A 16,072-nucleotide genomic window follows, 5' to 3' on the forward strand; every position below is an offset into this window, starting at 1 on the left:
CGTGAGCAAGGCCGTCGTGTGGATTCTTTTACTACGTTATTGGTCGCGTTGCTGGTAAGCTCGTGGATCACTGGAGTCGCGTTATATAAGTTGACACAACGACGGTGACGGAACAACGAATGCAGACAGGAGGTGGGAGACTGGCAACCCGAGAATGTTATGTATATACTTCGTTTGCGGCTACCTCGCGCCTAAACTCTACTGTCATCATGCACCGAGTTGAACGCATCGAATCGAGTGTGTTTTCGCGATGCGCGACGATTCCACGCTGATTAAGTTGAAGCATAATACAAGTAATAAAAGAAACTATAAGTGACGTGCGCGTTCGTTCGAATATTCGTACTTCCATCTTTTGAAAGTTTCAAAGGTTCAAACTGCATGCCCGGCATCGAGCGGCACCTCGAAAGGAAAGATTACATCGATCTATTCTGTTTTGAGACCCAATCGCATGGTAAACAAAGGATTGTAGTTGTGTGCACTGATCGGTGCCGGTAGAAACCGGTTCGATTACAATAGTAGACATTAATGCGTAAAAGGGATAATATTTATGTTCGGTGGTACGTGTGGTACTCAGGACGATTCGAAGAATAGATGAAATTGATGAGAGATTGAACCAGAATAGAGAAGAAAATATGACTGCTACAGAAGAAACTGAACCACTAATTTCATCGAGAGACTTTGCTAGTTTTAGCGGAAGTAAATCACAAACGGTCTCGTACAATGCGATCTCAATGGTAAGAAATATTCAATCAAAATATTAATCTAGCAAAGTTTTTGCGTTATTCTTTTTTTTTTATAGAAGATACATAGAAAATCAGTCAGACAATAGCTTGACCGATGAATAGATACATGAACGAAGATTACGATCATGTACGTGGCTTCCTTCGTACTTGACAGCTCTCCCGGGATTATCTCCTTTCGTTTCATTTTAAGAATTTTAGATTCTGAATAAATGTATAGAAAAGCATCGAAGATACAGGGATAGGGATAGGGATGATAAAATAAAGAAATAATACTTTGCTATTAAAGATCTTTTCTATAAATTGCATCACTTTCCCGTTTGATCATAGGGAGAAGGAAATGGAAAAACAGCAGCATCGTGTAAGACAGCTTCCGATACATCGTCGTTCAAACTAAAGCCCATCTTACATTCTTCGAGTACAGCGGTAACACCGTTGATAGCGACGTTGATACCTCGTTGTATCGAAAACGAATCAATTACATACACATGGAGTGATTTGAACGTGTATGCTGCCAAAAGAGACGAGAAGCCATGGGACAGTCTTTTAAGGAGAAAGAAACCAATCGAAAGAAGACACTTGTTGAAGGACGGTACGATCGTAATTATATACGCATTGATCAATATACTTATTAAAATACCTGATTAAGATATCGAAAGTTGAAAGGAAAAAATTGGGAAATATTAGAATTTGAGCGAAGCTATGGGAATCAATTACGTAGGTAGGATTGTTCTAGAGAGCAAAAAATTGGATCGACTAAAATTAAATTACAGTGTGTGGAGTAGCATATCCAGGCGAATTATTAGTAATTATGGGATCATCGGGTGCTGGTAAAACAACGTTACTGAATGCGTTGACGTTTCGTTCGGGTTCTGGGGTGACTGCATCCGGTGTAATGGCTGCTAACGGACGAAGAGTATCTTCTACGATACTGACATCGAGAACAGCGTATGTGCAACAGGATGATCTATTCGTTGGCACTTTGACCGTTAAGGAGCATCTTTTGTTTCAAGCTATGGTTCGCATGGATCGAAGGATACCTATGGAACAGAGATTCGATCGAGTACAGCAAGTAATCAACGAGGTACGTCGAATGAGGGTATACAATATTATCTAGATAAATATACGTGCATAACTATGTATATAAACCCGTGTACCTGTGTATATTTATGACAGTTGCAACGCGCGATGAGCTAGCTGTTCTTTGTGGTTTTCAGCTTGCTCTGGGCAAATGCAAAAATACGGTGATCGGACAACCAGGTAGGATCAAAGGTCTTTCCGGAGGTGAAATGAAAAGGCTATCGTTCGCATCGGAAGTTCTTACCGATCCGCCGTTGATGTTCTGCGACGAACCTACGTCAGGTCTTGATTCTTTTATGGCGCATCAAGTGGTTTCCGTATTGAAAACTTTAACTGGTAAGTCGATCGTATAGATAGATTCGATTGTAAATTGGATATACGAGTATGTGTATAAGAACGGTTAATGGGAGATAGCGGTGATGTCGTAGCGCGCGGTAAGACGATCGTCGTTACGTTGCACCAACCGTCGTCGGAACTGTTCGCTCTCTTCGACAGAATTTTGTTGATGGCCGAAGGCAGAGTAGCTTTCATGGGCACAACATCGCAAGCTTGCACCTTTTTCGAGACGTAAGTAATCGACAGACATGCATACATCTATACTTGCGTATATCGAATCAGTGCTTTCATTTTTTTAAATAGCGTTGTTCTAAGTTCTAAGTTGTTGTAAGTAGCGAAACGATGTTTCTAGACTCGGCGCTGCTTGCCCTAGTAATTACAACCCGGCTGATTACTTTGTTCAAATGTTGGCGGTTGTGCCGGGGCAGGAGACATCCTGCCGTCACGCGATAAATACCGTGTGCGATACATTCCAAAAGAGCGATCATGGTATTAAGATTGCATTGGAAGCGGAGGCAGTAAACGGCGAATTCGAGGACTCTCTGCAAGATACAAAATATTCGAAAAATCAATCGCCGTATAAAGCAAGCTGGTGCGAACAATTTCATGCAGTTTTATGGCGTTCTTGGATATCGGTTATTAAGGAACCGATCCTTATCAAAGTCCGCCTGTTGCAGACTGTCGTAAGTGCTTACTGTAACGAATACCGCGTTGCAATCGATCGTAGGCAAAATTGGATTCGTTTTAAAACGTGCTACGTATATTTATCGTTTCTTCCAGATGGTGTCTCTATTGGTCGGAATCGTTTATTTCGATCAACGGTTAGATCAAGACGGAGTAATGAACATCAATGGTGCTTTGTTTATATTTTTGACCAACATGACTTTTCAGAATGTTTTTGCCGTAATCAATGTAAGATTTATTTGCTTATTTTAGTATATAAAGAAGAAAATAAGAAATTAGATGGATTGTTAGTACGTATTCGTATACGTTTACGCCTATCACTTACCTTATGTTTAGGTTTTCTGCGCAGAGTTGCCGATATTTTTACGAGAACACCGAAACGGTATGTATCGTACCGATGTGTATTTTCTATGTAAGACACTCGCAGAAGCACCTATATTCATCGCGGTACCGCTTCTCTTCACTATCATCGCTTATCCCATGATTGGATTGTACCCGGGGATCGATCACTTTTTCATTACCGCTGGTATTGTTGCGCTCGTCGCAAATGTTTCCACGTCTTTCGGTACGTTGTTTCTTTTTGATGTCGCATATGGTACAGTTCTACGCGCATTTAAAAATATGCAGTGGTAGTTCTGTATGTAATTAACTATGGGAAAGTTTTCTTCTCCATTATCTTTTCTAGGCTATTTAATATCCTGTGTCAGCAACAACTTATCCATGGCGCTATCTATCGGACCACCTGTGATAATACCGTTTCTGCTGTTTGGTGGATTTTTTCTAAATACAGCGTAAGGACGAACGTTCCATTAAATCTAACAAGTATTACACGATCTAATAAATATTATTTAATGTTGCGCACACACACACACACATACATATATGTATTATACACATGTCGATTTTACATGTTATTCACACAGGTCCGTTCCATCCTACTTTAAATGGTTCTCTTATTTATCTTGGTTTCGTTACGGTAACGAAGCTCTTCTTATTAATCAATGGTCGCAAGTAGAGTTTATAGAGTGCACAAGAAGCAACGCGACTTGCCCTAAATCTGGTCAAATGGTTTTGCAAACGTTCAATTTTAAGCAGGTGCTTGTCATTTGTTATATTATACTTCACTTCGTACTCTTGCCGTTTCGTATTTATATCTTTATATCTTCCTTTATACTTGTTCGTATATTCATGCTTGCTATACGGATATTCGTTGCTCATTGTTTTCGATTTTAGGATCATTTCTGGACTGACATCGCCTGCCTGTTCGCCTTAATCGTTGCATTTCGTTTTTTGGCATTTTTGGCTTTACTGTCAAAGACTTGGACCAATTCCAAACAAAGATAGGAAAAAGAGTACGCAATTAAAAGTTACGTTTTATGATCGCTGCCAATCGTTGCTATGATATCAAGAACCTCGCACAAACAGTGCCGTTTTCGCCGGATAACGCTTCTTCGTAATGATATTTATTCCATACGTTTATGTACGATGAATGATTAACTTTAACATTTATTAATTATCTATATCATCGTATTAAAATAATCCAAGTTATTTTATGTAATTTAATCGGATAATATCAAACGTAAATTACGTGTATATTTGTATTGTATATTATACGTATATTTATATTATATGTATATGCATGTATATTGCCTGTGTGTAAAAATCTTGCATTTTTTCATTTATTTCTAAAAGATACACTAAACTAGAGCTACTCTGTACTACAATTTTACAGCGAATAAAAGGTTTTGGAAAAAACACGCATTGACTTCTTTTCGACTACGTATTACGTGTCTATAATCTTCGTTTCGTTCCAGCCATGCGCATTTACCGCAAAGAAACGGAAAAAATATTAAAAACGAAGGACGAAAGAAAGTAGCGATATAGCCGTGAGATTATTCCGTCGATGTTTCCTGTTAACTTTTGCGGGTGACAAACGGTAGACGGTAAAAAACAAGTACACCATAGTTGACCATCCTTCCAGGTTGAGACTCCGATATCGGTTAACAAACCGGTTGTTACTTACACCGTCCGACCGTGTATACGTAAGAAAGAAATAGCAAAGAAACATAGTACATACGGATATATCTGTTCGATAATACACGTTAGAACATTCTTATACCGAAATGTATATTTTGCTTTAAATCTTGAAATTTCACAGACGAGCTTATTCCGCGATACTTTCAGTTCTATCGAATTCAAAGCTATCGGAGCTTCGTGGTAACAAATTTCTACACGATATCGTGAGTTAATTTTTCGTTGACTTTTAACTTCTTCCAACATCTCGCCAAACGTTCCCATTTTTCTAATTACCGACGAACATTCCGATAGAACGTAACGAAAAGACGTACTTGATTATTGCAAAGATCGAACGAAACTCTTCTCATAGTGATCGTATGTAGGAAATACTATCAGAAAGGGTACCCTGGACGGGGAATTCTTACGGCTTCCACGAGACACGTATAAGGTTTCCATCTTCGATTACTGTAATACGTCTAATCTGGCTTCGACCCTCCTTAATCACCTTCCCTTTTATATTTCCTTACAACTGGTACAAGTTACAATTTAGTAGTAGGTAACCATTTAGTAGTTGTCTCAGCAATTACATGGTATATTTTTCGTTTATTTTTACCTGAAAAAACGCATGACTAATAGAAACGACTTTTCTTCAGTGATTGCTCGTTCTTACTAAGTGATTAAGATGTATGTCATAAGATTCACGGTGAGAACCTCCGGCATTTTTATTACATATTAATGAAACAATTATCAAACAATAAGAATAATAGAAAAACCATGCAGATTATGCATATGTATATGTACGTCCCAAGGTTTTATTCAGCCGAAAGAATAGGGAAAAGCAGAACAGGTACGGGTCGAGTGGGAAGGTAAGAGCTATCGCGTCGCTGTGGGTTCAGTAACAATCTTATTTGTGGAGTAACTCGGTTCAATCGGCTGTCCGGTTGGTAGGTCGTTGGTGTTTTCAACAAAACAGTGTAATCGGTAGAAGATAATTAGGGTCAAGATTTCTGATCGATCACGATGTACGTTTTAAAAGAAAATCAGTGGTTTTCCAAAAGTCAAGCTCACCTTACGGAAGAGGATACGGTTTGTTTGCGAGGTGTGACGCTTACCTGGAGAGACCTTTCTGTATACGCAATGAATCGCGGACGAAAAAACATGTGCAAGCAATTAATCAATAATGGTGTGTAATCGTGGCTTTTACCGAGCTTATTTGTCGTAAAATAAATATCGATCCGATCGAACAGCTATAATCGACGATATTTCCCGATTTCAGTGAAGGGTGCGGCCAAACCTGGCGATCTAACAGCGATAATTGGTGCAAGGTAGTATTCTATCCAAAAATTTGTAACAAATATCATCGAAATATAAATTATACGTATGACGCGTAAATTTCTATTCCTTCTTCCTTCTATTTTCCTTGCTTTCTTTCCCAGCGAATTATGAGCTTATCGTCTCCGGAATTGTCTCTGAATCGTCCTTGAAAAACCCTGTATTATTTCTGACGATTTGGAACGACTTTCATCGGAAATGTATATTCTCTAGTTATCATGGTACACTTCGAGTATCGCTTTGAATCAATAGAATGGATCAAAGCGTTTTCTTCTTGACGATTTTTTAATAAAGAGTTAAATAAATCAAAATTCCTTTCCCTGTCGTATGTTAACATTTTTTACTGTCCTCATAATTTGCGATAATTACGCTCCAACATCTTAAATACTTCTCGTACTTGTTTCAAACTTTTCTTTTAATTCAGCGGTGCTGGTAAAAGTTCATTGATGGCAGCGCTGGCTTTTCGCACCGGACGTAAGTCCTTCCTCTTTCCTCTGTTTCCTCGATATCGATACAATATTTTATCTTCGTTTCCGATTCTTCACAGCCGAGCTTTTAATCCACGGTGATATACGAGCAAATGGAACGCCAGTCGATTCCTCTTACATGATGCATAACAGTGGTTATATGCATCAAGAGGATATATTTGTCGCAACGATGACAGTGATCGAACATCTTTGGTTTATGGTAGGTATACGATCCAGTACACATTTTTCGCCCATTTGCCCGCGATTTTCTATCGTTTTTCGATTTTTGATGCAGGCTCGAATGAAACTCGACGGACGTGTACAAGTATTAGACATTCGAAGAAAAATTGACAGTTTATTGAGAGACGTTGGTTTGACCAGCAGGCGCGATATACGAATTGGTAGTGACACCGACGACAAAGTATTATCTGGCGGTGAAAAAAAGAGGTTGTCCTTTGCCACCGAAGTATGATACAATCATCCCCTTTGTATAATATTTTATCTTCTCGCCTCGCTTTCAAGCTTCCTCGATTATCAGTTGTTCTTTGAACGTTCACTCGTTTTGCACACTTTCCGCTGCTCCTCTTTTAAAAATTTCTTGAATCTCCTTAGCATCTCCTTTAGCTCCTCTTCTCTATCCGCCATCAATACAATATCATCTGCGTACGTCAGTGACCATACCTTTCTTCCTCCTATCGCTATGCCTTTTCCTTAGTTCATCTTCCAGCCCTGCCACGTAGATGTTAAATAACGTCGGGCTCAGCGGGCACACTTTCCGCTGCTTTTTCTCTTTTCCTTTGTATCGCGGTCGATTATCGTCATTTCCGACGATGCAACATACTGACAAATTTAATTTAGTTGTTAACAGATCCGAAAATATTGTTCCTGGACGAGCCAACGACCGGACAAGATTCGCATTCGGCAAATTGTTTGATATCTCAACTGAAATCGTTCGCAGCGAAAGGACGAACAGTGTTGTGCACCATTCATCAGCCGAGTTCCACTATATTCAATTGGTTCGATCGAATAATATTAATTGCTGAGGGTCGAGTTGCGTTTGCAGGTGGAATCGACCAGGCAGTGGAATTTTTTGCAAGGTACGTTTCCGTAATGTAAAACGATATTTTTCCATTAAACTGATACATTTTTCAGTCAGGGATACGAGTGTCCGCGGAAATACAATCCAGCAGACTTCCTAATAGCGATTGTAGCTACGGGCTCAAAGAACGAGAATGGTGAAGAAATAGCTCACGAGATATGCGATGTTTTCTCAACTAGTGAAGCATATAACGAAATCGATCGTATATTAGAAAATCAGATGCAATCGATGCATTCTCTGAATGTAAGCGATCATCTTTTTCCTTGCCTTTTAACCCTTTCGCTTCGGGTGCCGCTTATATGCGGCGCCGGCTAGATGACCTGTGTGAACGGATGCCGGTTATAGGCGGCGACCACGTGACGATCGGCACCCCATATATCAGGCATACACCAGTGCCATCTGTAGTAAATAATATATTTTTTCGTTACCGGCAGAACATTTTCTGTTGATTTTATCGATATATTGGATTAATCGCTTCTTAAAAGTTACTCATTATTGGAGTAAAGATTGTTATATTATCGTTTTATTCAGCACAGTTGTTATTTAAGACTTAGGAAAACATTTATACAACAAGCACTTAGGCGGACTGGACTGCTGAAACGAAAGGGTTAATCCGTGTAATAATAAGACACGAAGTAACAATCTCTTTGTATCATTACTTCAGTCTAGATCGCAATTACTTTCCGACGACAAATTTATTACGTGAGTATTTGAGAAAATTTCAAGTATCTACTGATCGCTGTTTAACATCGTTGTTTATACACGTATGTCTGTATATTACGACTATTTAATATAGAAGAAAGGAAGTACGATATTGTCCACGGCTTTACTGGTTGATTTATCGACACTTTTTGCAAGTTTTGAGAGATCCATCGGTACAAATTATTCGAATACTTCAGAAAGTGGTAAGTGATTTTACATGTGAAAACCATAGCGAAATATCTGAAAAGATAAAGGAGAATTCAGTACCGAATAGCATAGCGTATACAGTCATAATGAGTTAACAATTAAAGCTAAAGTAACAAATTGAACAGAGTGTGGCAACAATCGCTGGTTTGTGCTTCGTGGGTGCTGTAAATTTTGATCAGCTCGGAATTCAAGCTACGCAAGGTGTCATTTTCATCTTGGTGTCTGAGAACGCATTTTTTCCAATGTACGCCACATTAGCCCTGATACCGCAGGAGCTACCGCTTCTTCGAAGAGAGTACCGAGCTGGGATGTATCCGGTTTATCTGTACTATGCTGCGCGTATACTTTCTTTGGCAAGTAAAGAATCATTAGTAATTCCCTCGCACAGTCTTATACTAAAGGGAAATTATTTAAAAACTAAATGCATGAATTTCAGATACCTGGTTTAATAATAGAGCCGCTATTATTTGCAACGATCATATATTGGTTAGCTGGATTGCGAGATAACGTCGAAACTTTTGGGTTCACGTTACTTGTGCTCCTACTTACTATAAACGTATCGACTGCGTGCGGTAAAGCAATTTATCTATACGATAAAACTAAAAGTTGGACATTTTAAAAGAGAATCTAAGGGCAGAATTAAGCGGTATTAACGGAAACTTGTTTCAGGATGTTTTTTTTCAACGGCATTTGAGAGCGTACCGTTAGCGATGGCTTATTTAATACCGTTCGACTATATTCTCATGATTACTATGGGTCCTTTTCTCAAACTAGGGTACTTTTAATTACGGCTTATATTCTAGCTCTAGGTGGTAAGAAAAGATAACGAGGAAAAAGGAAGAGCATCTTTCTGTGTGCATGCAAATGACGTGCATGTGCTTGCGTGCAAAAATGAATTAATTGGAAATATGTCAGTTAACGTTTAACTTATTTCAGATCGTTACCGTTATACATCCAATGGATTAAATACATTTCTTGGTTACTACACTCCAGCGAAGCACTTTCCATTCTACAATGGAACGGTGTGCATAATATATGTAAGTTTCACTTTGCTAATTTATACAGAGGATAATATATACGTAATAGCGCGTCAATACATATGGATATGATTAGTATTATGCTGTAAAATGTATGTCAGATGGTAACATTGGACCGTTACTTTTCTAAATCTCTAGCTTGTGAAACAACTGATCCTGAATTACCTTGCATCACCGAAGGGATCGATGTGCTTCATCGTTATGACTTTGATGAAACTAATTTTTGGATGGATATGCTGTCAATGGTCGTTATTTATCTCGTCTTTCACATCCTTGCCTGCGTGTGTCTATGGAATCGTTGTAGATGCAAATGAGAAAGTACTATATCATGATATCAATTACCATGCTGGCTTGTTTGTATTCGTTTAAAATATATTCGTGTATTAAACAATAGTAAGAATAAAATATGGTTTTAAAATTCAAAGTGGAAAAATACCGATGTCGAAAGAGATTACATACTATTTTAGTATACATATGTATAATTACGTGTTTGTAAAGGTTTGAGGATTATGTTCCATGTTTCTATTTCCGTATATCTATCGCATAATTCATCTCAAGTTACATGCATCTCAAGTAATACATATACACCGGTAGTGTGACACTTCTATTTAATATTCATTTGTCAACTAGATATGTAACAATTTGATGGCAAGAGGAAAGAATAAAGAATAAGAGGTGGGAAAAGGAATGGAGAAGAAGAAAAGAAAAAAGAATGCTACAAAAGGATATGGAAGGTTTGAGTAGCGAAGGAAGAAGGTGAAAAGAGGAAAAGAAAGCGTGGGAGGGTGGAAAAATGGACGTAAATAAATAAAAAAGCTTAAAAGAGAGGAAGATACGGGAAATAAATCTGACGGTAAAAAGAAAAAGCGAATAGCTATGCTTCAAATGTAAAAGCAAATAATTTTGCGAATATAAAGAGTGAGAAAATGGGACAAGAATAAAGGAAAAAATGAGACAAATATGTGAATCCTAGTACTTTTAATCATTTAGTCCATAGACATATCTGTGCTGACATTAGACCAATACGTTTGATAGCGCTATTTCTAAAAGAAAACTACAAAAAAATAAGGGAGTATACATAAAGTAAAACGAAACGAATAATATTGCTTACTATAATATTATGAATGTACTTCTAACGTGTATCAAGGAAAATAAGATAAGTGATAACTTTGGACCTAGCCACTTAAGTTCTGTTAATCGTCAATTGACTTGAATTTGTAAGAACTGAGCTGCAAGAAACATCGGGTAGTTCGAAATCATCATCCGAGAGACAGCATTCGAACAATTGTGATGTTGATTTTTCGATCATTGACATCGATACTGATGATAACTCGTTCGATGGAATAAACGATGGAGATGGAATAGTTTTATCGATAATAGGACCTGTAGAAGCACAGGCTTCCAGAAACTGTTTATGAAATTTTACATAATCCGACGATAACGAAATTTTGTCAGATTTGTTCGAAATATTCTCAGTTGGTACTAAATAAGAAGATGTAGGATCGATCGAATTGAACGAGTGATTCGATGAAATGTAATACTGGTTATGTTTTATGCTGGACGAATCATTCTCAAAATTAAGAGTTTCACTTTGTATCTGATGTGCCTTCATTGAGATATCGGTACCTGCAGTATTAGACAAGACAAGAGGAATCTCTTTCGACCTGGTATTTGTATAAATTGTAGTTTCATAGGTATCGTGTCGTTCCGTTTCATTACAATTTTTTCCAGAATATATGATATTCGTTCTATTGGATACGATATCTTCTACGTATTCATTTTCATTGCTTTTCTGTGTGTCAATATCCTTTTTATTGTTTTTCTGTGTGTCGATATCCTTTCCATTGCTTTTCTGTGTGTCGATATCCTTTCCATTGCTTTTCTGTGTGTTGATGTCATTTTCATTTGTCGTTTTCTTCTCTTCTTGTACAGTGTCTTTGCAATCTTGATGTCTCCAAAGATTTACGAAGCGTCGGATAAGTAAGATCACTTGCTCCTGATGAAACTTTTCAGTCTCTAAAAGTTCGTACAACTTAACTAGAATGCTATAACATGTTTTTTCCCATACAATCGATTTAGCTGTGACTTGATCCGTAACCTACCAGAAATAATCATACGTTTGCACAATAGGAACAATAGTAGTAGAGAGGAAAGAGAGAGAGAGAGAGAGAGAAAGTAATAGTAATAGGAATAATACGATAGGAATTAACAGACGATAAATACCACTCGTTCAGAACCATATCTTCGTGCCTTTTCCGTAACTGCCTTTGGCAAACCAGATAATTCAGCTAAAAGGATGCCATAATCGTCAGAATATGCCGCCACACCGGATTTTAATCGATGAGTATAGGTTAATCGGTGGGAGCAATTATCAGTTTCCGCTCCTCGAACGTTTGTCGTTTCAAAATGTAGACTGAAATATGATAATTTAAGATGCTATTTTATGAAAAAGTTGAAGAAAAATAATTACATATTTCTAGGGTAAGTAAGTAAAGTATGAGAGAGAGAGAGAGAGAGAGAGAGAGATTTATCGATACCAAATCTACATGGAAAAGAATCATACTTTGTCACATTATAGTATAGATTTGCTAATTTCGTTAGATAAGAAAAATGAGTTGCAGCAAAAATAAAAGCAGTTGTATTCAAAAGTTTTTCGCATATGGCCCAAGCGATTGAAGCGCCTTCTTCAATGGCAGTACCCTTACACAATTCGTCCAAAATGATGAGCGATCTTGCCGTAACACAACGTAAAATATACTGGGCTTCCTTCATCTACATGATAAAAAATTGATAGTTTAGTGCAATTAGAAAAACTATATACATGCATTTGACATTGAAGTAGTACTATTTACTTCGAGAGCAAACGTGGAAGCGTTGCATTCGATATCATCGCGGATGGCTATCTTACAGAATATGAGGTCTGTGATGCGAAACATCGCTTTCTTGGCTGGTACAAAACAACCAATTTGTGCCATTATATGCAACAAAACAATTTGTTTAAGATAAGTCGACTTGCCACTCATATTAGGTCCAGAAATTACATATAGATTCCGAGGTATCGATGCATTCTGTAACACGAAAGGGAATAAGAAAGGTAATTATAAGGTAGACATTTCTAGTACTCGGTATATGTGTATGTATATCGAAGTAAAAGAAATTACAACATCATTAGGTATGGGACCATCCAGACTAAAAACATCCATTATTGGATGCCTTGATTCAACTAATTCCAATTTAGATCCAAACAATGGTCTCGTATATGTCTGAAGAGAACTGACTTGAGCAAGGGATGTTATCAGGTCCAGCTCTGCGACATCTGCATTCAATTGGAACATACTGCCAATGTATTCTCGAATATTTTGTAGCAAGTTAGCGAGAAGCCTGTTTATAGAAAAATAATGTATTCCATTACACATATATATAACGCATTGAAAATTCATCGCAGATTAACTAGTGTAAAAATTCTTTTTCGATCATTCGATACCTACACGTTACTCATTAAGTGCAATTCCTCACATGCGATTGTACACTGTTGACTCAATGTCACAAGCGCATTGGTAGTCATCGTATACGTTCGTTTATTCTTCCGTACCTAGGTGTTGGATCATCATCCGATTATATTCTCATTATATTATATGTTATCGTTCAAAACTGCTATGTAATAACAATACTTGAAAATATATATTTACCTCTATGAATTCGGATGGTAGATTAAAGTTTTCAGTATTTAAATTTCGCGGCAATATCGCTTGAATATGATAGCCCAGAGAAGCATTACAGTTTAGAGACAAAGTTAAGTTGTGTTTGGATGCCAAATTTTCCACCATAGCTACCGGAAGAAAAGGGACACAAATGGGTCATTTTACATATAAAGGTCTCTTATTTCTTTTCTTCTTTTTTTAGGACGCGAACATAATTTTATTTACTAACTTTTCATATCATCGATTAATTCGCAATAGGTTTGTCGAGCAACATCCAACAGATCGCTAATTCCTGCTTTGATAGCAAAGCAACGTTGCATATTCGAAGATGTGTATCCAGTTACTGATCTCGCATCTGGATGTATAGTTTCGACAATCTTTTCTCGCATTAACCGAAATTCGTCTCTTTCCAGTTTCTAAAGGATGATAAAAAAATAGAGATGATAACAACGATACACGTACGTACGATGATAAGACACGATGGGAAATTTGCACGAACCTTTTGAATTCTGCGCAAGAGGTCACTCTCACCAGCTAATAATATCTTTCCAAGTTCGGGTATGACGTCTAATAAATTTTTCAATAACAGAACGTAATTTAAATTGTGTTCTGCATTTTGCACGCTGTTTTCGTGCATAGTTGGCATCGTCGATAAAGCCAGAAGTCTATCAGCGCCATAAAGTCGTCGTATGATGGGCTACAAGTTTCAAAATGGAAAAAAACTGAAGCTAAATAACAGGACGATATGATAAAATCGAATATCAGAAAGAAATAATAAAATGTGAACCTGGATTAACGCACGTAACGAAGAGTTGGATACCAGTTCGGTAACGGCGGCTTGTCGTTCGAGAATCACGCGTTCTTCACAAGGGGGTTGAAGTATGTTTGAGCGTAAAAGTTTCCTACCCATTGGCGTTAAACAACGATCCAAGCTACCTAATAAATTGATATTTCGTCGACCACATTGCGACTGGACTAACTCTAAGCTTTGTGCGCTTTCCAAATCTACGAGTATGGAGTCAATAATATTTTCTACTATATCTTCTAGTTCTTTCTATCGATACAATCACCATTACCTATCATAGTAGCGTTCGGTGATCCTTGAAATTCGATTTTCATCGATTTTGGAGTGTAAATAATACGTTGAGTGTATTCGACGTATTTCACTAGTGCTGCAGCCGCGGCTAATGCGTAATATCTGTAATCATGCACCAATGTATATTCGACTTTAAAAACATTAAGACCACGTACCAGATTTATATTACGCTTTTTATTATACATTATTAGACGCGTAAAAAAGAATGGAAGATGATACATGTACATATATTATGCATAATCACATTATTATCGACTGAAAGTAACGTTTACTTTTGTTTAACGAATAATTCCACCGAAGAGTATTCAGGGTTGCAAAGTGATTTGATTCGTTCCAGTCCGACTGTGTCATTAAAGTGTACACGAGATATTGCGGTTAGCTCTACTTCAGGAAATTTCTCCATTATCGAATTGTAAAGGGCACATTTCCCCGTGGTACGTTCGCATATCGTGTCTGGCATCAAAACCTACAATATTCAAACCGCAATCATCATTGGTACGCCCCTCGAACAGAGTCGATTACGCATAGTATTTCATTCAAAGAATCAATTGAATTAAGTTTAGCTCTGAAACTTTTTTAAATCTAATACGGTGATAGATGGAAATATGTATGTATTTAAAAGCACTTACTTCCGTTGGATCGAATAAATACAATTTGCTTAACGCGTTAATATAAGTCTGGGCATCGCTGATCTGACAAAGAATCAAATGTGGACATCGGATATTCAACGCGGCCATCCCCACTTCCGATCTCGCATCACCTCGGCCGGTCGTTATGGCTGTTCGATCGAATCAAATTATACTTAATTAATTATTTATATGTATAATTATCCGGAAAGTGAATAAAGAGAAGAAGAAGAGAAAGAAAAACTAACCGAGAATTGTACCACCAGAAGCAGACTCGAGCAAGCTCGAACTAGGACCCGTGGTAGTTTTTGTTGCAGATCTAATTGTAATAATGGCCGAACATAGCATTATCGATAAGGAACAGCGTATGTGATCATTTGATCACGAACCGTTCAAACCGTTTCATTCGAGGCTTACCTGGAAACGCAATAACGCGATGTACTGGTTAATAAAGAAGACGGCACTGGAGCATTACGAAATTTCGGACTTTTGGAATAGCTGTTCGAAGTGGTAGCTGCTGATTTCCAATTGGTTCTCCTTCGCTTTGTCTTCATGTCAAATTTCCTATCTGCAAGGATATACGTACATATCGGAAAGAAAAATGGAAGAAAAATGAAAAAGAGGAAAGGATCGATAAAAAATCGTGCGAAAAAATGATTGGTTATATCGGAGAGGAAATTCCTCTCTGGTTATACGTATTCGCAACAAAATCGCTACGTACGATCTTTCGTTAACGGATGATTGAATTCTTGCAAGAATCGTGCCTCATGTTGTTTTCTTGGTGCATTTAAAGCTGTTTCAGTTCGTATTACGTTCATATTCTTTGAATCGATCGAAAAATCAAGGTGAAATGTGCGACAACGAGTTTGAAAATGGAAGGCAAATAGATACATAAGACTGCGCGCGCCATCTACATTCTTTTTGGGGAAAAAATTTGGCGATTCCAAAG

At 37.7% G+C, this 16,072-nt stretch overlaps 2 protein-coding genes across 2 annotated transcripts; one reads left to right on the forward strand and one right to left on the reverse strand.

Annotated features, from left to right (window-relative positions):
• Positions 1-161: 161 nt before the first annotated feature.
• LOC122572333 (ABC transporter G family member 3-like) lies at positions 162-10,124 on the forward strand. The gene is made up of 25 exons (XM_043737195.1): positions 162-734; positions 1,071-1,332; positions 1,514-1,824; positions 1,958-2,156; positions 2,249-2,387; positions 2,509-2,839; positions 2,937-3,068; positions 3,177-3,405; positions 3,526-3,631; positions 3,764-3,935; positions 4,074-4,172; positions 5,871-6,039; positions 6,133-6,181; positions 6,613-6,662; positions 6,736-6,875; positions 6,951-7,121; positions 7,514-7,752; positions 7,808-7,997; positions 8,419-8,456; positions 8,551-8,659; positions 8,789-9,016; positions 9,100-9,235; positions 9,333-9,438; positions 9,600-9,700; positions 9,839-10,124. Exons 1-25 carry the CDS (start codon positions 633-635, stop codon positions 10,012-10,014), a joined length of 3,984 nt encoding a protein of 1,327 aa, XP_043593130.1. The 5' UTR covers positions 162-632; the 3' UTR covers positions 10,015-10,124.
• Positions 10,125-10,246: 122 nt separating this feature from the next.
• LOC122572902 (mutS protein homolog 4-like) lies at positions 10,247-15,990 on the reverse strand. The gene is made up of 16 exons (XM_043738569.1): positions 15,845-15,990; positions 15,541-15,691; positions 15,372-15,442; positions 15,127-15,275; positions 14,770-14,963; positions 14,478-14,599; positions 14,189-14,406; positions 13,901-14,098; positions 13,631-13,817; positions 13,390-13,529; positions 13,189-13,292; positions 12,862-13,081; positions 12,553-12,768; positions 12,264-12,472; positions 11,924-12,113; positions 10,247-11,798 (listed from the first exon to the last, which is right to left on the reverse strand). Exons 1-16 carry the CDS (start codon positions 15,939-15,941, stop codon positions 10,884-10,886), a joined length of 3,381 nt encoding a protein of 1,126 aa, XP_043594504.1. The 5' UTR covers positions 15,942-15,990; the 3' UTR covers positions 10,247-10,883.
• Positions 15,991-16,072: the final 82 nt, after the last annotated feature.

This window comes from Bombus pyrosoma, linkage group LG11, assembly GCF_014825855.1.
Source record: "Bombus pyrosoma isolate SC7728 linkage group LG11, ASM1482585v1, whole genome shotgun sequence".
In the NCBI taxonomy this organism is placed as follows: domain Eukaryota; kingdom Metazoa; phylum Arthropoda; class Insecta; order Hymenoptera; family Apidae; genus Bombus; species Bombus pyrosoma.